Below are 26,977 nucleotides of genomic sequence, written 5' to 3'. Positions count from 1 at the left end.
GCCCGGGCCCTGCTCTGCCCCTCCCTGCAGCCAGGGCCAGCCAGGCCTGAGGGCCCCTCTCAGCTGGGGCTCCTCTCCAGGCTGAGCAGCCCCAGCTCCCGCAGCCTTTCCTGGGCACTGAGATGCTCCAGGCCCTTCAGGATTGTTGTCACCATCAATATGCTCATGAGCATCCCAAATAAGACCAACACGTTCCAGGCCTTTCCCATTCCACACGTGCTGGGCTTGGCCCACCACCCACCTCAGCAACACCCTGGAGCCCCATTTGCATGGCCAGAACTGGCCTGCTCAAACACAGCTTGATTTGCCTAAGATAGAGCTTAAAAAACAGTTACAAAAGTGGTTCCCAACATATTCTCCCTGTTTTCTGACTATTCTGCTTTTTCCACCTAAAGTAAAAGGTATCAGCTTTGAGAAATGATAGTAGCAGTGATGCCAGGCGGTGACCTGAGCTTCCCTCTTCCCTAAGGCTCACCATGACTTGAAGCTTGAGGATGTCCACAGGGGTGCCCATGAGGGCCCTACCAGACTACAAGAGTGAACAATTTTAATAATTTAATGATTCTCCATGAGAAGTGAACCATGTCAGGCTGGATCATCCCAAAAGAGGGATCTTGAAGCCCAGCATCATGTGGTGAGTGAGGGATATGGTCCCCAGATCCCATTCCAGGGGCATCTCACACCCCAACACAACTTAGAGGAGCTTGCCAAGCTCCTGCTCCCAGGTCTTTGTGTGTCTGTCATTCCAATGATGCCAGCAGCTCAATTAACTCCAGCAGATATTATCCATATGCTTAAGCTCTTTATGGGATTGCAGTCCAAGCTATTAGCAGCAATATCGTTTACTGACTGAAATAGATTTTTACTTTGTAAATATTGTCAGATGGAAAAGCTCAGCTTGGTTATGAGCAGAGGAAACCTGGGCAGGGAGCACAGGATAAATACTCCACAGTTTCTATTTTATATTGCATTATTCAAAGGAAAAAAATCTCACTTGTAATACAACAACAACTCCCTGGCTGTCACATACTGAAGCCATTGAAAGACTAATTAAGTTTCTATAAAACAATAAGGAATAATTGGTGTAGGTAAACTTTCCTTACCACTCCACCCAGCCAAAGCAGACAATGAGAAAAAAAAAATTGTCTCTTAAAAAGCTGTACATTTTAAGCTGTGAGCAGAACTGTTTTATTTTTAGTTATTTGCAATAAATAGGAGCCCTAACAGATTTCAATAAATAAGCAAGGAAAGGAAAGAGATTGGTGTCTAATTATTAAAATAGAAGTTTATTTCATTCTGAAATATAAAAAAATTAACTGTGGTTCATCTAAAAATACATCTAAATGGAAAAATATTGTTAAAGTGGTTAATATGGTTATAGCTGCAGGAAAACCAACATTTCAAAACATTTTGAACTGCCCCAAAATATAACATTATCTCCTTCTACTTATTTCACTGGGAACAACAAAAAACCCCACTATTTTGTTGCACTGAATTTCAATGTTGTAGGGGAGTCACAAACTTTGGCTCCAGGGCTCATCCTATATGTCTTATAGGCTTGAGAGAAGTAAAGGTCCCAAGATCCCTATTAGCATAAAGTAAATCCATTTAAAACCAGTCAGGCCAGAAAGAACAGGGGCAATCAACTAGCATGACTTTCTGTACAAAAAGAGTTTCCCGGTTTTTGCCTAGATTATACTTTTCAGGAATTTTCTCCAACAAAATCTAAAAGCCCTGACAGCAACGGGGGAAATGGCATTACTTTTGCTATGTGACTGCTCTGCTACTAGAAATACACAAATGTATGCCTGATTTGCAGTCTGAATTTATTTGGTTTAGATGGGAGGAATTAAATGTATTCTGGATTTTGCTGCCTCTCCTAATTTCCTGTTTTCCAGGAAACATCAGCAAACACAGCCATAAAACACAAGTGAAACATTTACCACCAGACCTGACCTCTCAGACGTGCACTTGCACCTCAGCTGAATGCAGGCAGAAAGGAACATTCTTTAAACACCCCTGTTATCCAGCAAAGGTTGTTGGAAATGTCCCCATTAAGCATATGTTCAAGGCTATTAATTGTATGGCAAGAGATGAAATCTCACTAACATGTCCCTGTTATGCACACACCCCAGATGTTGTGTCAACAAAACCAGTTTCACCCAGTGCTGGTTGGTGTAACTACACAAAATTGGCAAAATGCCTTTCCAGGATGCATTCACTGAGGCAGGAGAGTTCAGCAACTCACAGGCAGGTTGTTTTGGAGACCGGGAAAGGGATTTTGTAGAGCAAAGAGGAAGAAGCAGAAAGGCACAGGACACTTGAAATCTTGTGAAAACACCTGTGCACAGCCAGTGCACTCACACTTGACTGACATCCAAGAAATTTAAGTTTGAAATTAAATGCAATTATTTTTCCTGAATAAGGACCTACAGTCAGACTCTAGAGGGTTAACAACTGGTGTTCAGTTTGAACATCTTTTAAATGATTAAGGTATGGAGAAAAAAAAAATTTTGGTGACGTGAACTGGGCTTTCCTCCATGTCAAAGATATCCCATCTGGAGACAGATTTGTGAGCCATCAGTTTAAGGTTAATGGTGTAAAATGAAAGGAACTGCTGGGTTTAAGAGGATTTGGACAATTAAATGGAAACTATCAAACTTGAAGGGGACTGGTCAAAAGAAACAGCGGAAAAAGAGCTGGGGACCTCAGAGCTGGGGGCACCAACACAGAATAGACATGGATCTGTTGGAGCAAGTCGAGAGGAGGCACCAAGATAATCCAGAGGAATGGAGCAGCTCTGCTGTGATGAAAGTAGAATTGAAATGGTTCAGCCTGAAGGTGTGACTTAATTGTGACCTTCCAGTGACTTAAGGGGACCTACAGAAAACAGTGATGTCATTACATGAGTCATCTTCTGAGAATCAGGAGTGCAAGGAAAGGGAAAGAGAGATGACAATTAGTCAAATGTTTACATAGTGTCGTTTAATATCTAGGTACACATGCTGGATCCTATCAACTTACATAGAATTTGAATTGTCATTTATTTATTTTAGAAAACCAAATAATGTTTATTCTGCCTCTTTCTTGAATTTTCTGGAAAATGAAGTTCTAAAGCACAGAAGTGGCACAAAAATAATTGCAGTGACTTTCTGTGACTATGTGCTTTTTAATTGCAGATTTTTCCTACCCAAATCAGAGCAAAAAAGAGCAACTGATGACTACAGCTGGATGAATACTGCAATCATTACCCTTGTTATAATGATACATTTCAATAACAACCACAATTCTTGATCCCCATGGATGGCTTTATAATGACCATGGATTATGCTGAGAAAATGCTATTCCTAATTTTATTGTTAATGGAGTGTGAAAGTCTTGCTCTGTGGTGGAGGCTAATTGTCACTTTAGATGCAATTTCCATCACTCAAAGAACATGTATGCTCCATGTATTAATTACAGGACACCACGATGGCTTGTATTGACAAGAGATGGTGGATTTCGGACTCACAGCCAAATGGAGCAGTTCCCTCTCTAGAAAAACTCTCATTATCATTTACCAACAGCACATTTTATCATAGGTAGAATGTGGCCATGTTCATGGCCTTCAGAACATTTTGTATCTGCATAATTAAACTAATCAATTGCAGAGCAGTAGTCAAAAGTCAAATCCTAATGAACTGGAAAAATGATACTTCAATTTGCTGTCTCCAATCCCCAAATCAGCATAATAAACACAACATACTTCTAATCTGTGAAAAAAATAGGGTTTTTTCTTTATTCTTAGATGGCTACTGTGTATTAAAGATGTTATTTTCAGTGGCTTTGTAAACCATCAGCTAGTTTTGAGTGATTTAATAAAAATAATGTAAATATGTTATGCAAAACCCACAACATCTTATTTTTTCTGAAAATACGATTTTGTTCCAATTTTTTTTGTTGTAATAAATTTTCCATTCTTTTTAATTCATGTACAGGGAAAATTTCCCAGTGGGTGGCTACCCACTAGGACAGAATGAGTATTCTTAAGGAATTCAGGTATTTGACTGGTGGAGGTCACAAGTGACTTTTAATCCCTTTTTTCCTCTGCCCTTGGTGCATGGAGAGGGATTTGATTGTGATGAGCACAGTGATAAAGGAAACAGAAATCAATGTTGTTCTCCATGCTGCAGCCATGTCCATCACTAGTCAAGATCCAAGTCCATCCTGCCTGGCTCTGCTGGAATTCAGGTCACAGCCTCCAAGGACTGCTTGCAGCAAATGATGGGAATTGATTTTTCCCCCTCATTTTACTTATCAGAAAATGCAACAGATCAATTAAACATTGTTTACTAAGATGGAACTTCAGATTCTCCCCCTCTGCTCCACCCTGGTGAGACCCCACCTGGAGCACTGTGTCCAGTTCTTGTGACCCAGACACAAGGACATGGAACTGCTGGAGCAAGTTCAGAGCAGACCATGGAGTTGCTGAGGGGGCAGGAGTACCTCCTTTATGGAACTGGGATGGGAAAGATGGGAATGTTCAGCCTGGAGAAGAGAAGGTTATGTGGAGACCTCACAGAACCTTCCAGAACATGAAGGAGAAGAAGCCTTCAGAGAAGCCAGGGAGGGACAATTCATCAGGAGTGACAGGACAGGGTGAATGGCTTCCTGCTGCCAGAGGGCATGGTCAGATGGGATATTGGGAAGGAATTGTTCCCCGTGAGGGTGGGGACGCCCTGGCACAGGGTGCCCAGAGCAGGTATGGCTGCCCCTGGATCCCTGGAAGTGTCCAAGGCCAGGTTGGATGGGGCTTGGAGCAACCTGGGATACTGGAAGATGTCCCTGTCTGGGATGGCACTGGATAAGCTGCAAGGTCACTTGCAACCCAAACCATCCCCTGATTCCATGATTCCATAACAGAGGGCAGGGATATAATAAGAATCAGAATCCTGCTGCCTTGCCTGAAATTATGAAAGCACAGAAAACAAAATCTGGCCCAGAGAAATATTGCTACCCCAAATCAGGGGTAAAAAAAAAGTAACTAAAATAAAAGATTAACAACAAATAACTCAATCACCAGAAGGTATTACCTAAGGGAAGGAGGGTGCTGAAGGATCCTAAGCCAGTTTGCTGGGACAGACTCAAAGGAACTGCAAAAATGTAGAAGTGTGAATATTCCATCAGATCTCCACAACAAACTTAATCTGTATTGCACCAGTGCCCTACCTCATTTTAGCAGTGCAAAATAGCCAAAGCTTTAGAGAATAGCTCAGCCATCTGCGCCTGCAGGTGTTTACAATACAGAATAAATTAAGAAGTGACAAGGCATTGAGAAGGTTACAGTTGAATAATTACCAAGGAAAACTCAAAATCTTATGCACCATTTCAACTCCTGAAGATGGAGTAGCTTCCTCTGTCCTTTTGAAATTATTTTCCACTCTTGCTTAGTCTGCCCTTCTGTTTGAAGGACACCTCCCTTCTTCAAATAGAGAACTTGGAGAAATTATGTCAATACTTGTGCTAACAAGGCTTTTTATTCCTTTTTTATTTAATTGATGTGAGAAATTCAGCTCTCAGTGAGGAGCACAAAGCCGTGTCCCATTCATGTTCTGTGACAGCATCTTCTGGCTCTGGATTTCTTTCTGAAAGCCTCTACAAAAGTTGAGCTTAGACATTGTGAAAAGAAATATACGGAAATATGTGGGATCTGGGAGATTCCCAAGGCTTTCTTCCTGATTATGAACCTGTTCCTTGGAAGGCAATGACATAATTTATTCAGAGGGAGGTGAGGCCCCGGCCTTAGAAGCTGTGGCAGCCCCTGGATCCCTGGAAGTGTCCAAGGCTCTTCCTCATGTGGCACCAGCTTTCTCTGATTTTTGCAGAAGTCTGGGAACACACATAGCCACCAAGAGCTCCTGTTCAAATCCATCTTTCAGGAGTTTCAGCCTAAATACCAGCTTCCCAAAGTAATTCCCTGTCTGTAATGGCCTGGAGAGAGGCAGAGCCCTGAAGAGCATTGCAAGAGAGCTGGCAGCCCTTGCTATAGATGCCTGGGCTGAGGACTCACAAAAACTATTTCCAGAGGGGTAGGAGTTTCATCTTCCACCAGGTGTAGCTTAGTCCAAGACAGTGAGCTATCTCCCCAGAGCATCCACCATCCTGGAAAATGAGACTTCTCAGAGCTAAGAACCCAGATTTTTTTCTGAGACATAAATAAAACCCTTGGGGGTTTTAATTTTACAAACCTGCAGTGTTGCAATGAAGAGAAGCCCAGTATCTGTCACCTGCAGGAAAGGGAGAGGTCTGTAAGATCACAGACATTTTGCAGAGGTGCACAATCAGCCCCTGGCCTTGAGGCACTGACTTGGAGCTGCATGGTTTCCCAGCTCTTTATTCCTTTATCCCAGACTCATTAAGCCCATGTTTTGGTCAGACATAGAAAAGAGGCAGATTTCTGTAGCACTTATAAAACAAAGCAGTTGGTAGGATCCTGGCTAGACACCAATCGTGGCTGAAGCAGAAGATTTAGCTGGGTCAGTAACAGCAGCACAAACTGGGTTACCTCCCGCTTCAGCTGCCAAACCAGGAAAGAAAAATACTCAGAATTAAACGTATAACAGTACAAAAAGTAACAGCAGACCTGGGCATGTGTTATCTCTGTAAAGCAGATGTTTTCACTATGTCACATACTGGCTGGTGTGCAGAAGAACTAATAAAGTGATTTACAGCTGTAATTACACTTATTTTATTACATAGGATGAACTACACTGAAGTACAGATCCAGCAAACCCCACTGAATATTCCAAGTAAAGGAATTCAGTCTTAACCTTGAGCAAGACTGATGGGTGGGGGTTAACATATGAAAGGCTACTTTTTATTGATTGTTTATTGATGTTCCTCCCCAAAAGGGGAGCAGCCAGATGCAGCAGAGGATGGTGAATCCAGTAGCCCATATGTGGCTTTTTGTCCATAGGTTCATCCAGAGCTGAGAGTGTATTCCCAGCTGGCACATTGTATGTGTATATGTACATATGTATACACCCAAGATTATAATGTGTTTTTCCTCTCAATTAGCAACATTGAATTATTTGGTTCATTTTTAGAAGTGCAACTACAATGGAGCAGAATCAAAAAAAATCATGTATCCACCAGCAGATTTCAGCAGCAGTTTTGGGGATTGGTGTTGCACCACAGGATTCAATCTGTCTTAGAGAATTGGGATTATTCAGCCTGGAGAGAAGAAGCTTCAGGGTGATCTAATTGTTCCTTTCCAGAAGAAGCGAACAGGAAAAATGGAGTGTCAGGACAAGGGCCTGGAGTAACGGGACAAGGGGGAATGGCTTCCCACTGCCACAGGGCAGGGTTAGATGGGATATTGGGAAGGAATTGTTCTCTGTCAGGGTGGTGAAACTCTGGCACAGGGTACCCAAAGAAGCTGTGGCTGTCCCTGGATCCCTGGCAGTGTCCAAGGCCAGGCTGGATGGGACTTGGAGCAGCCTGGAAAGGTGTCCCTGTCCATGGCAGGGGGTGGAACTGAATGGGCTTTAATATCTCTTCTAACCCAGGCCATTCTATGACTCTTTGATAAATCAAGTATCAGGTAAAAGGTCTAGAAAGGTAAAAATATTTCTAATTCATCTATTTTCTTCTAAGGTTTTGAAATGAAACTATTTTATGGTCAAACCCAAGCAGAGTAGGTCAGATACTCCGTTTCTTGCCGTTCTTCAGCAGGCATTGAACTTAGGGGAGCTTCACTTTTTTCCTACCTAACACAGTAATCTGGACTTTATCCTAGGAGGAATCTCTAAAGAGGGCAGGAAAAGCCACCTCCTTCAGTGGCTTCACCACCTCTTAGACCTTCAGTGGTCAAGAGGCATGAAAAGGCCATAGCCAATCATAGGAAAACCAGCTAAAGACATGCAGAGAGAAGTTTTCCTTCACTTCCCAGCTGTCAGACCAAGAGACCTCCACACCGCTCCCATATTTCACTCAACCTATTTGAGCAGTCAGATCAGTTCTTTAGCATTTGTAGGATTATCCAATTAAAATGTTAGCCGGCAAATTGGACAGCATGGGATCATTCCACAGAAAATTGCATAAGGCAGGGTTTTTCCCCAGTGTAATAAAGCTTCTCCAAAGCTAGACTGTCCTTTCATTCCTTTCTGATTGCTTTATAAAGCTTTTGGTGTCTGTCTTTGAAAACAGAAAAACAAATTTTCTACTAAATTCTTTTTCCTCCTTGCAACATAGAGTTTGCACTAAAATAGAGTAGAGAGAAGGAGGGAGGTGGTGTGAGAAGTGAAAAACCTCACTTTTTGCTGCATGAAACCTCACGTGGCTGCACAAAAAGCCAGGGCACTAAGACAGCAAAGGATGTTGTAGCAAGATAAACACATGACAGGGGAGGTGAAGAGTAAATAAATGCTGACAAAGTTTTCTTGTAGGGAAGTGTGGAAACAACCATGACCACAAAGCTAACAAATCACAGTATCACAGAATCTTGGAATGGCCTGGGTTGGAAGGGGCCTTAAGGCTCATCCAGCTCAAATCCCCTGTCATGGGCAGAGACACCTACCACTGTCCCAGGCTGCTCCAAGCCCTATCCAACCTGGTCTTGGACATGTCTGGGCATCCAGGGGTAGCCACAGCTTCTCTGGGCAACAAACATTTGCTGCCAGTATTGTTCATGTAATTTTAACAATTAACCTCTTGTTTTACAGTAATGGAAAAATATTAATTGGAGCAGCAAAGATTTGCCACAGCAGATTTCAGGGTTTTAATGTCAGCCATCTGGTATTTTAGTAGTGTGAGACAAAGCTCACCCTGACATGGGGTGTAAATGGAAGTGATTGTTTATTTTTGCTGCACAAAGGCCTGTGAAAAACAAACTCCAGATTTCCATGTTTGCTGGGATTGGGGAATATCTCTGCATGAGCAAATTCTCATCTTCTCCCTCGCATGCTGGAATTTCACTGCCTGCTTCATCATCGCGCTGGCTTGTCTGACTCATCTCGGATCAACAGGAGCTTGAAATTATCTCCAGGTCCATTATGAAATCCCTAACAGAGATGGGAAGATGCACTGAAGAGTAGGGTAGGGGGACAAAGCTTTTGTTCCACCCTGGCTCAGCACAGCCCTCTCTAAATTGTGCCGTCACATCAAGCAAATAAATAAGAGGCAGCATTTTTGTGCTTCCTGCCTCTTGGGAATTTTTGTATTTCACATGTTTTACTGCAGCAGAAAACACAGAGCTTAATCAGGCTTTTTGTCTGAAATGTAATTGGAGCTTGGCTGTTTTCACCCATTTTAACTACTTCAAACATGAAATTGCAAACTCATGCATTCACTTGGACTCTGAGCTCAGAGGGCAGATGTGTTGGCTTTATTCATGTCACAGACCCACTCTGGACTCGGAAATACTTTCATTTACCAGTGAGGTGCTGTCCAGGAGGAACAGAGAGATTGGAGTTTGGCAAAGATCTTTGGGTTTGCTGCTGGCTCCCGGGGTTAACAGGGCACTGGAATGAAATGTTAAGAAGCCTCATGTCTGTGCTCTGATCTGCCATCGCCCAGGGACAGTCACGCCAGGCTCATCCTCTCTGCTCCCTGAATACTAAAGAGAAATAAAATATTATTTACCACTGCAACTACTCTAAATGCAAGAAAAAATGGTACACTATGCACATAATTACTGTCTGGTGGCTCTAAGGCACAGTTTTTTCCCAGAGAGGAGAGGAATAAAAGTGTGTACTCCTGCAAGAGATCAAAACCAGGGAGGACAGAACTATGGCAGAAAAAGAAATGCACACAAATAATTGGACTTAGCAGAAATGTGATATCTCAGACAAACAGATAGAGGAATCACTTTGTGAAAAATAAATGAAATGGATATACAAGGGAAACAAACAAATAAAAATAGATGGCATCAGTGTAACAGGCTTAGACTTTCCTAAGCTTATATGAATTGACTCTACTGGGGGGCTCTGACTGCACTCTGCATTTAAGACTGCAGGACTGGGACCTGTGTGTTCCAAATCATAACCCTGTAGGTCCACCCTGAGTCAGAATACCCCCATAGGCACCAGATGATTTGGCTACCAGAGCCTCTCTGCAGTCTGGACAGCTTTGAGTTGCTTTGAGTCTGTTTTGAGCATAGAAATTTCCTCTTGTGCCACCACAGTACTGGGAAAGGACATATTGAGAATGAAGTCAGAGCTCCAAAACTTTTCAAACTTCTGTGGAAGACAATATATAGCGTAAGAATAGACAGAGCTTAGCTAGGAATGCATAGCAACAATGGGAAGTTTCCTTTCTGAAAAAAAACCACAACATTGATAATATGGGTCTATTTATAAAACTTGGGAAGACAGAAAGATTAAAAACAAGTTCTTCAAATACATTTGTAAAGAAATTTCAGACTTCTGTTTCCTCCTGATTCTAGGAAAGATAAAAGTTTGTGAGTGTTACCAAACTCTATAAAGTTGGTCTTGGAGATTTTTTCTCTTTGGGTAGAAAGAGAAAGATGAGAGGCATTGAAGTGATCTATGAAAGAGGAAGAGCTCATTCATTCATCACACAAAACACAGAGAATGAACCCACTCAGGTGGATTCAGCCCTTCTGCAGAGCTGTGCTCCCTGCTGTCCCTGCTTTTGGAAAACATTCATTACACCCTTTCTTTCCAAAGCTTTGAGCTTTTCTCCTCAGTGAGTTGAGGTTGCTCAGATGTCAGGGGTGCAGGCTGGGAAATAGATCTGGAATACAAACTAGTCTAACTCGCCCCTGGCTTTGCTTTCTCTGGGTGTCCAGAGAAAGAAGAACCTGGATTCTTCCTGAGTCACCCTCAGCAGCAAAGTGACTCATGAGCACAGATGTACATGACCACTAATGCAGCCCCAAAAACAAGGTGATCCTCTGGGTCTACTTCAGCTTTGCCTCTGAGTGTAAATTTCCAAAGCATCAAGGTGAGCTTGGCACAAAAACCAGAGTTCCTCGGTTCTCTCCTGTTTCTGTAACCAGTCAGACAGAAAAACACTGCCATGGAGACACTCCCCTCCAAACCAGCCAAATACCCCAGCATTTTTGCTGTAACTATCCCAACAGATCCCAAATTAAGCAGCAGCCTTCCCAGGGAAGGCTCCTACTTCTAAAACCTTCTACCTCATAAGTTTCTGAAGCTCTTTAAATGCTTCCTGCTGTCTCTCTTTATCTCTCTGCCCCTGGTCTAGCTTTCATCCTCCCACTCTCCCTGCAGTGTCCATGGCAATCTCTGGCCCAGCGGCTCCTGGGTTTGTCATCCCTTAAACTCCCAAAAGATCCAGCAAACTGGCTGTGCTGGGGTTCAGCTCTGTAGTACAGACACCTTGCAGCCTCCATCAAACAAATGAGGGATTCCACTTTTCCACAGAAATATTCTCTAGCCGTTCTCTCCATAACAACTTCATCATGTTTAGAGGCAGATGCTCTGAATCAGGTGTGCTCTACAAATGGGAGCAGCATGGAGGTGGGGGAATGGAAAGGGGATGACAATAACTGAAACATTTTGCCAAAGGTCACATTTCAAACAACTTAATTTAGCTTCATTTTAAAGGGATTCTTGCCACAAGATTCCATAAGAGTCTTTTTTTCCTCTTTTTTTTTTTTTTTTTTTTCTTTTTTTTTTTTTCTTTTTCTTTTTCTTTTTTGGTAGCATAGCAAGAAAATTGAAGTATCAACAAATAGGCACTTAGGCTTGTTATTTCAACTCTTCTCTCTTTTCCTTTATTTTCTGTAGGAAAAACAAAGGAGGAAAACCTGGGGACAAGGTAAGTATTCTCAGGCCTGAGAACTGCTGCGACTGTTTAAACTCCACAAGCATTTAGCTTGCTTAGTTATTTGTTCTTTTCATCAAGAATTAATTTTTGATTAAAGTTTTTCAAAAATAAGTTTGAAATCAATCCAACAAGAAATTTGTTGAAATCCTTTCCTGATCAAAACAAAATCAGAATAAATGACATCTGATTTAAAAATAGTTACATTCAGCGATAATTAGTGTGTTTGCAGGAAAGTTTAACAAGTTTTGTGTAGCAAAAGACCAGGAATAAAGTCAACATGCTTTGAGCTAATGTGAACACAGCCTTTTCAGACAAACACTACATGGATGTGAAACTGGGGAAAATAGGATATCACTAAAATGAAAGACAGGTGCAAGAGAGAAGTCTGTCTGAAATGAAATAGAGAATATGCATCCCACATGTTAAAAAATTGGTAAAAAATCCATACTAGGATGAACACCTTAGTTTGAAGAGGCATTTATCTTGCACTTCCCCAGCATGGGATGTTATTTACTCCTAAGACTGTCTGGTTTATACGAAAGAGGAAGAAGCAACCTCAACTTCATTGAAACTCATAAATAAAACACCTCTCCACTTTCACCAAGCGCTGCTGCACTGAAGTGTCACAGAAACTTCACTTTAAAAATGCTCTCAAATATTACAAGAGACAGCTTTGTTTTCTTACAGTGTTTCTCATGTTTTATCCACATCCTTCAGCTGCTGGGGAGCGCTGAAAGCTGCCAGGTGAAATCACAACATGCAGTTAAAGGTAGCCAAAGCACTCCATGAGAGGGAGCTCAGTAAAAAAAAAGCAAAGCAGCTCATGAGGAGAAGTGTCACTGACTGTCAGAGACATTCCAGCTGTTTGGGGTCCTGCACATCTTTGTGTGGCATGGATTAGACATTTCTTACTTACTCCTTCCTTCAAGGATCAGTCTCAAATGCATCCAATTCTGGCCGTGCTCACAAGTTCACCTGACCAGATTTTTAACGGGGGGAAAAAAATAGAGAGGAAATTTTAATTTAAAAACTGCAAAGGCTTTCTCTCACGTAAAAAATACTTCAGAAAGCTTCAGTGAGGACTGAAAATCAATAGTGTTTTCTTTTTGCTAGGAATAATGGTTATTTCTGAGCAAAGCCCTGATGCTGGAGAGGGCAGCTGTGGGACAGGTGCATATCTATCCCGTGGATTCACAAGGGCTTTGTCTTTGGCTCCCATTTACACAGCATTAAATTCTGCTGTGTTGACTTTGAGCTTGACAGGCCACTAAATCTTCAGTCCCCAAGCAGAGTCCTCTCCAAATCATGGTGTTTCACTGCTGCCTCAGACCACAAGTGTCACCTTCATTTGAAATTATCTTGTCCCAAGTGTGCTTAAAACATTCTCATAGGTTTTTTATGAGGTTGGGCCCCGTTCCAAGGCCATGGCCAAGCCAAAGCCCCTGCAAGGGAGGGGCTTTTTCCTGTCTGCTTTCAGGAGGGCCCTTTTCAGTTCTGCTCAGTCCCAAAGTATGTCTGTTATTATGCAAAAGCAATTTAACAGGATATGAGTTATGACTGAGAGGATCCATGCAGGTGTTCATGGCGTTTAATTAATGTGTTCATGTCACACCTTTAATTAATTTGAGGCAACAGTCTCAAGTGTCACTGAGGCAAAGAAAGACAACTTTGCTGTCCAAGGCTCACAGGAAGTATAAAGGATTTTGTGCCTTCTGGGGTGATGAGTCTGGAGGAACCTGAAGTACCCAGCCCAGGATAGTGTCTGGAAGCAGGATTGACTGCACAGCTGTCTGAAGAGTTAAAATAAATAAAGAAATCATCAAAAATTAAATTAGAACCACTGTTATCAAAAAGGTAACTCTTAAATATTCCCTGAAAGCAGGAATGGATCCTGTGGTACCAGTGAACCACCTCTGTTGGATCATAGAATCAGGGGATTCCAGAATGTTTGGTGTTGGAAGGGAACTTTAAAATCATCATTCCAATTCCCAGCCATGGGCAGAGACACCTTCCACATTCCCAGGTTGCTCCCCGCCCCATCTAACCAAGGCCATCTGGCCTTGGACACTTCCAGGGGTCCAGGGGCCACCACAGCTTCTGTGGGCACCCTGTGCCAGGGCCTCCCCACCCTCACAGGGAATAATTCCTTCCTAATATCCCATCTCACCCTGCCCTCTGGCAGTGGGAAGTCATTCCCCCTTCTCCTGTCACTCCAGGCCCTTGTAAACTGTCCTTCACCATCTCCCTTGTAGATCTCTACACCTTCATCTGTTTGATGAAACGTGAGAGTGAACTCATTCTTTTTCATCAACAGGCTCATTTTGCAGATTCTGCCTCAAACGCCTTTTTAATCTCTTTAGTTCAGTCTAGCAGTAAACTCAGTAAACTTCCAGAGCTGTGTGTCAGCATTTGTCTCCACACACAAATATGTGATTTGCTGATAAGGCAGATCGGAAGCTGGTTAATTGCATCGGATTTCTCCCTGAAAAGCCTTTTTAACTACCCTCAAATATCATCGAGGCTGAGGCTAAGTACATGTTTGAATATTTTCTTCAGTTCTCTGCTGACAAAACTGCTGATGTGGTTGTTCTTACATCTTATGATTGATCAAAAAAAAAAAAAAAAGAAAAAAAAAAAAAGAAAGAAAAAAGGAAAAATTTTAATCCTAACACAAACACACAGATGAGAGACGCTCCAAAGAAGGCAATTTCATACCGAACTGATTTTCATAAAGATTTTCAAGCGTTTCCTCCTTCATCAGTGTTTGTTCCTAAGCATCAGACACTAAATTTTTCTCCTACAAAACTAATTTAAATTTATTTTGGTGGCTTTTGACCATCTTTTACCTTGTTATTTGTTCCCAGCAGTAAATATTTGGTGAACAGTTGTTCACGTAAGATATTTTTTGACAGGATATCAGACTTGTCTTGCTTATTAATTTGCCCTGATACCTTATTAGTGAATAATTTTAGAGATTATCTTTGTTCACCAATCATAAAATCCCAGAATGGTTTGGGTTGGAAGAGACCTTAAAGCCCATCCAGTGTCACCCTTTGCCATGGGCAGGGACACTTTTCACTAGCCCAGGCTGCTCCAAGCCCTGTCCAGCCTAGCCTTGGATACTTCCAGAAATCCAGGGGCAGATCATTTGGTCCATCCTTTCCACTTTTCAAACACTCTCGTAAAATCATCTGTTTTGTTGAATACAAAAGAAAAACAGATTTCATACAGAAGCACCCTGACACCCATCTTCCATCATGGATTTGACTTCCTGTCTCTCTTCAGTCTCTTTTAACATTTCAGATATTTTTGGCTAAACAAAGCAGGCCTAATTAACACTTGATAATTTTTTTCTGTCTTCTCTTTTGCCAGCATTGACCACTTCAACACCAGGCTAACAGCAAGGAAAATTTGCTTATTTGTGATGCATTCCATCTCACATCCTGTAAACCTGGTGCAAAACTGCATTCCCAGGTGGAAAGGAGCACCACAACATCCTCCCTGGCAACTCTTCCTCCCCCTTTAATTTCCTACGCAAAAATTCCCAGCTTCCCTTTCTCTGACATTTGATTTGCCTGTAACACTACAACTTTGAAACAGCAAATCTCATCAGCTCCAAAATCCACAGGATTGGGACCTACAATGGCATCAATTGCTTCAGTTTTGTCACAGTTCTGAATGTCTAAGTCATTCCCCCCAAAAGTTTTTAGCCTGTCTTGCACTGCCATGACATCTTCTCCCATATGCTGGGATTCAATACTCTCCATTTTATTTGCTGTGCCAACAGGAGTTGAATTTCTACTCCAAATAAATTCTCTATTTGACACAAAACTCATAAAAAGTCATGGAGAAGGTTTAGATCAGGAATGGGTAGTTGAGAATGGAGAAATCCCAGTGGAAATGAGAGTACAAAGGGAGAAGGATGGGGTGAAGGACACGGGAACCTCACAAGCCAAGTCTCCGGTGTGGCTGGAGAGGAAAGACCCAGGGACGCAAAGTAGAGGAGAGCCAGCTGAGAGCAAAATGAATCTGTAATTAATTTATGGCCTTGAATTAATGCTGATGGATCAGCTGTGACAAGAATTAGAGCTGGAGATGCAAAGTGAGATGCATCCGGATGCAGGGAGAACATGCCACAGCAGAAGTGGGTGAATCATCCAGTGAGACACAGGCCAAGAGGAGGTGGAAGCAGGGTAGGACTGGAAAGCAAACTTCTAGAGAATACTAAGCTGCCAGTGTGAGAAAAGGAGTGGGACATTGGAAGGGAGTGTTCAAAGTGGAAGAAAATGAGACATACAGAGTTTAGGAGACAAAATAAAAAGAGAGGAGTAATGCAAAACTTATTGTGTCACTCCCATTCTTCCACTACTCCCATCCCACAAAAAAAACTGGGTGAACATATGTTTATGTGCTGAATTTAGCTTAATATTCAGCTTGTAATATCACCAAGCAGATTTAGACCAGATCAAACTCTACTTTCTTTAACATTTTTTCTTTTCCTTTATTTTCCCTTCGTTTACAACTTTTTCTCCTTTTTTTTTTACCCAAAGACAAAACACTGTCACCCATCAGTACTGAGCAATCCACCCTCCAGCTGGAGCAGCAAGTTATGATTATTCACATACGTCACATGGTTGTTGTTCTGCTCCTGGGCTTTGAATCCCAGTGGGAAAGATAAGAATATTTCTCCTATGGCTTTGGGCAGGAACTGATCACTTCCTACTCCTAAATACAAGTCATACCTTGCATTCATATTGGTTGAGGGCACAGTGGGATTTTATGCTGTGCAAATATATCAGAATTTATGCCCCAGAAGATAAGAAAAATCGAAATATAGGAAAGAAATATTTCAAATGGCAATGCTTAGCAACTCAGGATAAAAATACTCATGTATTTTAAATGTTTAGAGGGTGTAAAATATTTTTTTAAAGTTTTTAAACCTTAAGGAAAAGAATGAAAGCAAAAAATAAGACAAGAAGCCAAGCATTGGTTCATTCTGAAAAGCAACAGAGTCCAAAATTTCCCTACTGTGGGGGTAATGAAGAATCAGCCTAATTACATGGCAGTTAGATACTATGTGTGTAATGCTGAGTTTTCAAGGATTCTGTATGTTGTGAACCCCTTCCAGCAGAATCTCCCAGCACCCAGGACAAGATACCCAAGAAAAAGTGAATTAGTAGAGGGGGACTCACAAGATTTCCCTCCCCCTCTGTCACAGGGTATTTGTCACTTGCCCTGTCACAGGGACAGCTGGAAAATAAACGTGCCCCGATATTTTTATTGCATGTTGTCATTGAACTGGAGCAGAGGACCTTGGGGGACAAGCAAATGGATCATTTTAATTAACACCTAATTGTGCTTGACACCTGAAATTCTGCTAAGCTTCTCCCCTGCCAGACCCAATAAGTGAAGGATGTCTGTGCAGCACTGTACCAACAGGCAGAAGCTGGGAATTACTCCCAGATGTAGGATGGAACTTCCTTGCCTCATTCTCCTGTGGAGAAAGCACAGCATTTGGGTTTTAACTCCTAAAATCAGGAAGATGACCAGATTTTCAGCTACCAAAACCCAGGAATGATTTCCATGGAAGTGAGGGTTTTCGTTGTGGCTAAAACAACTGAAAAGTTTCATAGAGAACAAATCAATCAGTGATTAAAAAACACACATACACCACTATTGTCCTCTATGGTGAGGAATTCAGCACAAATACCAAACCCTTTAAAATATGTAAATGTAACCTTGAGATGTTGGGGGAACACCCACACCGAGAGGTAGAAAACTTGACAAAGGTTTATTTCTATGCTCTCAGAAAGGTATAACATTAGCATTGTCCCACCTTTTATTGTTCTACTTGTATCATTAGCTTTTATTAGCATTGGATTGAGCACACCTTGCTTTATGACACTGCAACATAAATCAAGGCAGAGCCTCCCCAGTGACTCATAGAAGCCAGAAAGCTCCATATAAAAGAAAGCTTTGACAGATGGGAAGGCAACAGAAACTGCAGAAGGCTGTTAAACTTCCTTTTTCCCATTTTATACCAAACTATACAGCTGGAGATGAGAGCATTTTTATAGGTTAAACACCAGTGAAAGAAAACTGGGGAACACTGAGTTCTCCATTACCTGGTCCCCCACCTGCTCTTGACACAAAGATCACACCACTTTAACAAGATTCCTGTCCCCAAAACTCCAGTTTCCCATGCATCCTGGCGTCCCTGCAGTAAAGCATCCTGATATCCATGTTGTCCATTCCCTCACGGGAAGAGGATTAAAGCAGTGTCCTCTTCTGGACGAGGCTGAGTCAAGGTGATGTCCCTGTGCCTTCCCCAGCTGAAAGGGGCTACAGGCACCCAATCCCTATGGATGCTAGCTTTGGAACAGGCTGCAGGGAGCTGCAGAAACTGCAGGCCCATGGCCTCTCAGTCCTGCCTGAGAAGCTAGCCTGAGAACTTCATAGGAGGATTTCAAAACAATCCTCAGAGACAGAAAACAACTGCCAGGTGCTGTTTGTCTGTCCTCTTGTTTTCCTTGCAGGAGAGAGTTAGGGGGGTAGTGTGCCCTACTGACCAATGATGGTGATGTAGCACTTTGCTAACCAATAAGAGTTTCTTTTCTGTACTTTTCCACGTATCTGTCTATAAGACAAGCCTAGAGCAATAAACTAGAGAGATTCTCCTGTTGTGACTCCTAGAGAGTCTATGTCGTTCTTTATCGCCGTTCCCAATCAGAACGACAAATCCCCAAAGGCCTCTGGCCCTCACAGCTCGTGGGCATCCCTGCCCTTCCCTTTCCTCCCCAAGACATTTCAGGAAAAGCTCAGAGATGACCAAACCTCTGCAGATCACCTTCATCCTGAGCCTGTTGTGCCTCCTTTGCCCAAAATCAGAGCAAATGGCACACAAGAGATGTCATCCGTCAGCAGAGCTCCAGCACAAGAAGCTCACCCTGGCTTTTCCTCCTCCAAGAGAAGACGCCAATGATATTTTAGCAAATGTTGCCTCGGCTGTGGGGGACCAAAGGTGCAAACTCCCTAAAAATGGCTTTGCCACCTACAGCTGTGGGTGGCAGCATGAGTTTAACTTAATTACATTAATTAGCTTGACAATCTGAGATGAAATGGTGGTTAGCAACTTTGGAGCAGAGGGGGATGTTAGCAAGGAAAGCAGTGACAAAATCAAATTCCCTTATGGATAGAGCCTTGCAAGTGATTATCTGAGGTGTTGGCTGACTGTGGGTAGTGCTGCTGAGTTAAAGTCTCTGCTGGGTCCATGCTTCATGATGGAAAAAAGAGTTATTTTGGTGCCCAAACTCTCTTTAAGCTGTTTTACAGGGCTCAACTTGTTGCAATCAGAGCTTCTTTCCAAAAGTGCCCTCATATCAGGAAGGTTTTACTCCCAAAAGGTGATTTTTTTTTTTCAGAGTTATATGTTTTTAAAATATATTAACCTGAAAGGTTAAAAAGAAAACAAAAAAGCACCCAAGAGATAAAAGTCTGAATTTCAGCTCCAGTGGGCCTGCTAAGATTACAAGCAAGATTTGCAATAAACAAGCAATTTCTTGATGCTGTTTAAACCTCATGAATAGAAATCCTGTTTTTCTCCTGGGTAATTCCCAGAGAAGTGGTTCTTGGGACATTTTGTCTCTTGCAGTTACCCATCACTAAGCTCTAACCACTGTTAGAGACCACAATTAAATTAGAAATAAATGGAGAGACACATTAATTCAACCAACTTTGTTTAAAATACCAGTGAGCTAAATTGGTACAGTCCCCTCATGTTTGGACACTTGAATTGTGAGAAACCTCATGGATATGGACAAGAGACTATTTATGAGGGCCTGGAGTGACAGGACACAGGGAATGTCCTCCCACTGGCAGAGGGCAGGGTTAGATGGGATTCTGGGAAGAAATTCTCCCCTGTGAGGGTGGGGAGTCCCTGGCACAGAGTGCCCACAGAAGCTGTAGCTGCCCCTGGATCCCTGGAAATGTCCCAGGCCAGGCTGGATGGGGCTTGGAGAAACCTGGGCTAACAAAAATTGTCCCTCCCAAGTCAGAGAGTGGCACTGGATAGACTTTAAGGTTCCTTCCATCATAAACCATTCTGGGATTTTGGGACTCTAGGATATAATAAATAGCACCTAGGAGAAGTAATCAAAGATTAAAGAATATGAAAGCTGACAATAAAGTTATCAGCTTGATGCAAAATAGGAGACATTTAAATTTGCATTATTTTAGCATGTCTGGAAAAGCCACTCAAGCTGGAAAATCAGCCAAGATTTTTTCAGCTGTTTTGCTCTTCTCCCATCCCTAATTCTGTCCCTGAAATGCTACACATGCACAGGGAATCAGGAGCCTTGAGGGCCCTGTGCTGTTGTGATTGTGGTGAACAGTGATTTCATGGGTATTAGGCTCCCAGTGATGTGCATGACTTTGGTTGCACAGGTTGATTTAAATAAATTAATTTTTTTACAGAAAATCTGTTTTCCTCACATGCCAGTCATTTAGATCACACACTTCCCAAAGATTTTACCACCTCATTCACTATGGTGTTTTAAAATACACAGTCAATAAGAAAAATAGTGTTTTCTTTTAAATAAAAAAATTTTAAAATCCAGGTAATTTCATCCAAATACCGACACATGCAGGACTTTCCTCATTGAACCACCCCAACAACTGTATTTCATCAGCCCCACCTGATGTTATAAAGCAAAAAGAAGGACATACAGTTGGCACCACACATTTTGAAAATTCTCAGTTTCATGAGAACACATGCAGCAAATTTTCAGCAAGAACCAGGTCTGGGGGAGCAGGGAGGTGTTATCTCCCTGAGGCTTTAGCAGTTACAGAAGATTTTTGAGCCCCAGCTGAAAACTAATTGGAATCCTACCATGAAATTTAATGAAAACTCAGCAGAAAATCTCCACTGAATGGACCCTTTTCCCATTCCATGGTGAGGCCTCAAGTGAAGTGAGATTTTTCTGGACACGAAAATGCTGGGGGCTCAGGTCTGTTGGGCTTGTTTAGGGAGGAGAGAGAAGCTAATAAAGAACCATTTGCCAAGATTTCAAGGAAATAATAATTTCCAAAGAAACTCTAAAAAACCCAAAAGTTTTAAGGTTTGGGTTTAGGGTTAGGGTCAGGGTTAGATTTGGGTTAGTGTTGGGTTAAGGTTAGCATTAGCATTGGGGTTGGGTTTAGGGTTTAGAGTTCAGGGGTTAAGGGTTAAGGTTATGGGTAGGGTAGGTTAGGGTTAAGGTTCTGAATATTTGCTGCTCCCTCTTCAAATTCTCTAACATATCATTTAGTCTGGGCTAAGGTTAGGGTTTTGAGGTTAAGCGTTAGGGTTAGGAGAGGGTAAGGGTTTGGGTTAGGCTTAGGCTTCTAAACATCTGCTGCTCCCTCTTCAAATCCTCTGAAACAATCATTATATCTGGGGACCATCCCATTGTTAAGCAGAGCATGGCAAAAACACATCACAAGCCACAAGCTCTACAAGATCTTTGGGAAGAAAATGTGCCCTGAGCTGGGAAAAAAGGCAAAAGCTGAGATATTTCAGATCTAAAGTTCATCCAAATTGTATTGGATCCCCTGAAAGGTCAAATTTCAACCAAATTTAAATTTACTTTTTTTTTATCCTTTTTTTAGTTTTTTTCCTATTGTTTTCCACTATGTATTGCGTTTACATCTTGAAAGAATTTGCTGAACAAATTGACAAAACCTGAACACAGAACAGGAAATTCATCAAAAGAAGCCTCTTTTTAAAGTTCCAGCTTTTAACACAAAAACCCAAACAAACCAGTGATCAGCTTTGAACATAGGCAACACCCACATTGTCTCCATGAGGCTTCCAGCAGCAAAGCCTTCAGCTTCCATACATTTCATTTTCATAGCACAACAGAGGGCAAAATCTGTACAGTTCATTCCACTGGATGCCTCAAGTATTTTAAAACACGGATTATTAAATCTCCAAGTCCTGTTTCAGACAGAAAATAATTTCAGTGTAAATGAGGAACCCAAATTTCAGGAATTCGTGTGCATTTTCCCACCATTTTCCCAAGGCTCTGTTTTGTTCCCATAAATCTGTGGGAGTGGCAAACTGCTCCCAAAGATCTTGCAGTTTGAGCAAGTTCTGCTGTGTCCTGCAAATCAAGGAGACAGCCCTTGGAGGGATTATCTTGTCCAAGACACAGTTAATCATCAAAAGCTGAGATTTCTACAATACCTCAAACTCTTCTCAAAAAGCACTGGCCAGGCTCCAGCTGGCTTCCCAAGTTATTCCTGGCTTTTCACTGGATCTGGTGGCTTTGCTACCCAACCACTTACCATGGTAGGAATTCCTGTTTTCACAACACAGCAGGAGTTTCCCATATACAGAAAGGTGTTTCCTTGTTGCCGCCTATTCGTTTGATGCTTGTTTGATGTTAAGTTTAAGTTGGTTTGCCCCAGTTGCTCCCCTGTTTTCCCTGAATGGTTTGTCCCCAGTTCTCAATCATTGTAAGCCCTTCCCCTTTTTCCAGAGTGTTCCCCATCCATCACCTTTATCCTGCCCCCGAGCCCTATCAGTCAATGTAAACCCCACCTTTTGTTCTAGTCCCTTCCCTGCTCATCACCCTTTCCTCGATGCCCCATTGCTTGTACAGCCACCGCCCCTCCCCTGCGTCCCTACCATTGGTCCTTGATGTTGTATTCCACTCCCCCAACTCCTCCCTCACGATCTTCCCATTGGTTGATGTTCTGACCGCCCACTGTCCTTATAACCCGACGCACAGAGGTGCTCGGGGAGTCTTGGCTCAGGCTTCTTCCCGTCGTCCCAGCCCTCACCCTGTCTAGCTCCCTGTTCCTATAAATAAACTTGTTCCTGGGAAGTTGAAGAAACTGATTCCTCTCAGGTCCTTTCGCCATGACTGCTGACACCCGAGAGCTACAGAGCCCGGTGTACGCAGAGCTCTGGGGGTTCTGCGCTGGGAAACATAGTCCCCATGTGGTTCCCCACTCTTGGCACTGCCATTGGCCAAGAGCTAGCCAGAACACCAGTGGCCGGAGAGCGGGCAGTGTCAGCTGGTGCCCAAAGTGGGGCCTCTCCGCCATGAGGAGACCCCCGGAGTGGTCGTGTAAACCTTTCCTGTGGATTTACAAAAGACTGTGGGCAGCAGTTACCCCAGTGCAGAGCAGACCCACTTTCGTCGGGTGGCGCTCCTGGGGATCAAGGCAGCAGTCTTTGACGTGCCGAAGATTGCTTTGGTGGTCGTGGACATCTCCTGCAGCTCCTGTCAGGACTGGGTGAGTATTCCCCAGTGGGGGAAGAGGGGGAGTGTGTGGTGGACCCCCTGTGTGGTGTTGTGACTCTCTCGGGGAGGGAGTAGTGTGTTGTAGCCCAGTCCTGACCCTTATTTTTAGTTCTTAAAGTTCGCGTTTGCTGCTAGGGGGTGGTAGGATTGTTGAGCCGGGGGCAGAATGGGGGCGCGTATGTCGGCTCAGCAAATGAGAGTTTATTTCCAAGTTGTGGGCATCCTTGAAGGGGGGAACAAAAAGTTTTCAAAAGGGAGGGTTAAGCGATTAGTGAGATGGTTGTTCTTGCACTTCCTACATGTAACCCCCGACCAGGTGAATTCGGTGGAGTTTTGGAATTCTGTTGGAATTAAATTAACTGAACTAGTGAATGAGGAGGACAAATCAGCCTCTAAATTGGTTACACTTTTTATTTTAATTTGGAGCGCATTAATAGCAAAAAAGAAAGTGCAAGAGCAGCCACCCCAATCGTCCCCAGTTTCCCCACTTTCTCCTTCCCCGTGTTCCTCTCCCCCTGATCCTGAGTTGCGGGAGACCTGCAGAGTGACCTGCAGAGCAAGCTGCCCTGCGCAGGGCTCCCCTAAGGGTACTAGGATCCCTGGCTCCCCACATCTCCTGCAGAACCTTTGCCCTGGCAGCCCTGGCCAAGCTATCAGAGCACCCACCCATTCCCCTGCTTCCCCAGTTGTAAACCCCCAGTTAAATACTCCCCAGGTTCAAAATCCCCCGTTGTGTGACATTGCAAATCCCCAGCCTTTACCCCCGGATCCCTGTGCCTCAGTTTCCCCTTCTTCCCATTACTCCCCTATGTTCCCCTATCCTACCTGTGATCCACAAAATGGCTCCCGAAGGGCACAAGATGGCGGGGACCACATAGCTGGGACCTTCCCTTGTGCCCCTTCTTCCCATAATCCCTTCCGTCCTTCCAAGTTCAACCCTTTCCTCCCTAACTCCTCCCCTTCCCCCTACCATGATTCCTCCCACTACCCCTCAAGAAGTTCCTCCTCCTCAAGGGTGGGTCCTGACAACACCACTCCTCCAAGCCACTCCCTTTCCGGTTACCACTCCGCCCCTTCACCCTCCTACTCAGTGGGTCCTCCAGTCCCGCCCCTTCCGGCTCCTGGTTCCCACGCTCCCCCTTCGGTTCCCATGCTTCAACATCCGGTTCCCTAACTCCTCCCCTTCCCCCTACCATGATTCCTCCCACTACCCCTCAAGAAGTTCCTCCTCCTCAAGGGTGGGTCCTGACAACACCACTCCTCCAAGCCACTCCCTTTCCGGTTACCACTCCGCCCCTTCACCCTCCTACTCAGTGGGTCCTCCAGTCCCGCCCCTTCCGGCTCCTGGTTCCCACGCTCCCCCTTCGGTTCCCATGCTTCAACATCCGGTTCCCACGCTTTGGGAATCGGGGGAGCTGGGCATGAGAACCAGAACCCGGAACTGGTAAATATCCCCCTTGCCGCACCGGTGTCTTTTCGTGGGAGGGGAGGGCGATCCCGAGAATGGGAAGCCTTCTCATTCCAAACAAAGAGGGAGCTGTGCAAGGCACAGAAGGAGTTTGGGAGGGGTAGCGAGTATTTTAAAGGGTTATTAAAGGCTACCTTCTCAGCAAATGAAATGGTTCCCCATGATCTAAGTCCTGTCTCCTTTCCTCAGCCGATTTCAGGCTGTGGAAACAGGGATGGAAGAGATCATTGGAAACCATCTTTCCAGAGCTTTTGCGCAGTAATGAAACTGTGGATGTCGCAGATGGAGTCCCTCTAACCTTGGAACATTTGTGCAGTGAAGGGGATTGGGATAAACTGGAAGAGCAGGACAGGGTGTTGCCCCGGCCTGTGATAAAAAAAATCATGGAGACTGCTGAGAAGGTATTTTATACCTTGCCTGAGGAGGGACCCCAAGTTCATCTAATGAGTATTTACCAGCTCCCAGATGAGCCCTTCAATAAATTTGTTGATAGATTACAGAAGCAGGTAGAAAGGCATGTTGAAAAGGCGGAGCTCCAGGAACAAATGGTGTTGGAAGCGGTGAAGGTGAACGCCAACGAGCTCTGCCGTCAAATCATCTTCAGCCTGCCGCTCTATCCTACCCCAACGCTGGACACCCTGATTGAAGCGTGCACCAAGAAAGCTCCAATGGCAGGGATGTCCAGGGCCTTACCACCGCCGCTGTTGAGGAAGATACCAACCGCAGCCATGACGCAGCCAATGCCAGCAACACCAGCGCGTCCACCACTACATTGTTATGGCTGCGGACAGCCGGGGCACATGGCTAGGGATTGCCCAGCAGCACACCCTAGCCAAGGGAGCAACTTGGGGGCGAGGGCGAAAGAAAGTTTAATAAAAAAAAACTAGGGGAGCAGCACGAACCTGCCCCGCGTGATGCTACAAATGGGGCAGGTGTCGCGAGGGAGGGGGGCTCACATTCCCAGGCTTGGACAATTCACCGGACACGACATTTGATAACCGTGAAAGACATCCTGTTTCGGTCCCAGCACTGGATAGTAGTTGCTGTGGACTCACTGGAGGGAAACCGGATGGACGACAGACACGTGTGTAAGTACGCTGCCATCGGGGACACAAAGCATACACCCCCAGAGATTGAGATCTCCCCGATCACCTTCCCAGGTGGTCCGGAGGATCTCATTCTTTTGGCGCGTTGCAATCACCCACCATACTTCCTTCCCAAAGGCCACATCATTGCCCAGTACATCCCTGTCCCTGAAGGAATCCCAGTAGACGACCATGCACCAGGCGTCTACTGGGCAGAGGTGGTGGGAGAAAACAAACCTATAGTTGATTGCAGTGTCAAGCAAGGTGCAGAGTTAATCAACATGAAGGGTCTGCTTGACACGGGGGCAGATGTGACGATCATCCCCGAAAGGAGATGGCCGTCACGTTGGGAGTTGCAACCCGTGGCTGGCAAAATACAGGGTATAGGGGGTACCCAATTGGCACAAATCTCAAAGAGCGTAGTGCAAATTATGGGGCCGGATGGGCAATTGGCAAATTTACGCCCATTCGTTGTGGATTTCCAAGTTCCCTTGTGGGGGAGGGACCTAATGTCACAATGTGGGGTAAAAATAGAGATCCCGAAAACCCCTCAGGATTTTTGATAGCGGCCACTGTGGAGCGCCCTTTCCAAAAGTTAGATTGGACCACTGATGAAGCTATTTGGATTGATCAGTGGCCGCTTCGAAAAGACAAAGGCGCTCAACGAACTTGTGGAGGAGCAACTAGCGAAGGGAAATATAGTTGAGACCATGAGCCCTTGGAATTCCCCGGTCTTTGTCATCCGGAAGCTGGGGAAGGACAAGTGGCGGCTCCTCCGTGACCTTCGGGCTATTAATAAAGTCATTGTTGACATGGGGCCCCTCCAACCAGGGATGCCTACCCCGACTATGCTCCCCTGAAATTGGAATTTGGCCGTCATTGATATTAAAGATTGCTTTTTCCAGATTCCCCTACACCCTGAAGATGCCCCGCGGTTTGCCTTCTCAGTTCCAACCCTTAACCAAGAAGCCCTAGTGAGGAGATTCCACTGGCGGGTATTGCCCCAGGGCATGAAGAACTCGCCCACTATCTGCCAGTGGTATGTCGCCTCACTGCTGTCCCCTTTGCGCGCCGAAATGGGGGAGGTCATCATCCATCATTACATGGATGATGTCCTGGTATGCGCCCCCCATGACAATCTACTTACGCAATCTCTTGACCAAGTGGTTAACATTTTAACATCTGCAGGTTTTCAGCTCCAGGAGGACAAGGTTCAGAGGATGCCGCCCTGGAAGTATCTGGGTCTGCGGATTGCTGAGCGGACCATTGTGCCGCAAAAATTGGCCATTAACAGCAATCCGAAGACTTTGGCGGACCTCCATTCGCTGTGTGGGACCTTGAAC

General features: G+C 44.1%; 1 protein-coding gene and 2 long non-coding RNA genes across 3 annotated transcripts; 2 read left to right on the top strand and 1 right to left on the bottom strand.

The window, feature by feature from the left end:
* On the top strand, positions 1–16,132 carry LOC111932515 (uncharacterized). Its single transcript, XR_002866188.2, has 3 exons — positions 1–634; positions 11,754–11,784; positions 15,166–16,132. It is a non-coding gene; the product is annotated as an uncharacterized LOC111932515 (long non-coding RNA).
* On the bottom strand, positions 5,513–24,081 carry LOC147651478 (uncharacterized). Its single transcript, XR_015274085.1, has 3 exons — positions 22,117–24,081; positions 12,710–12,768; positions 5,513–9,595 (listed from the first exon to the last, which is right to left on the bottom strand). It is a non-coding gene; the product is annotated as an uncharacterized LOC147651478 (long non-coding RNA).
* LOC147651477 (uncharacterized) lies at positions 23,171–26,602 on the top strand. Its single transcript, XM_086842777.1, has 2 exons — positions 23,171–24,171; positions 24,396–26,602. The coding sequence occupies exons 1-2, from the start codon at positions 23,248–23,250 to the stop codon at positions 24,504–24,506; spliced, it is 1,035 nt and encodes a 344-aa protein (XP_086698903.1). The 5' UTR covers positions 23,171–23,247; the 3' UTR covers positions 24,507–26,602.
* Positions 26,603–26,977: the final 375 nt, after the last annotated feature.

This window comes from Cyanistes caeruleus, chromosome 9 (genome assembly GCF_971803275.1).
Source record: "Cyanistes caeruleus chromosome 9, bCyaCae1.hap1.1, whole genome shotgun sequence".
NCBI classification, from domain to species: Eukaryota; Metazoa; Chordata; class Aves; order Passeriformes; family Paridae; genus Cyanistes; species Cyanistes caeruleus.
The sequence above is the reverse complement of the archived record's forward strand: the minus strand, read 5'-3'. Positions and strand labels throughout refer to the sequence as shown.

Bases quoted from the DNA above. Each gene is read 5' to 3' on its own strand.
- LOC147651477 (XM_086842777.1), top strand. From the start codon at position 23,248: ATGGGGGCGCGTATGTCGGCTCAGCAAATGAGAGTTTATTTCCAAGTT. The intron at 24,172-24,395 runs GTGGGTCCTCCA...CCTCCTACTCAG, and splicing joins CCCCTTCACCCTCCTACTCA to TGGGTCCTCCAGTCCCGCCC.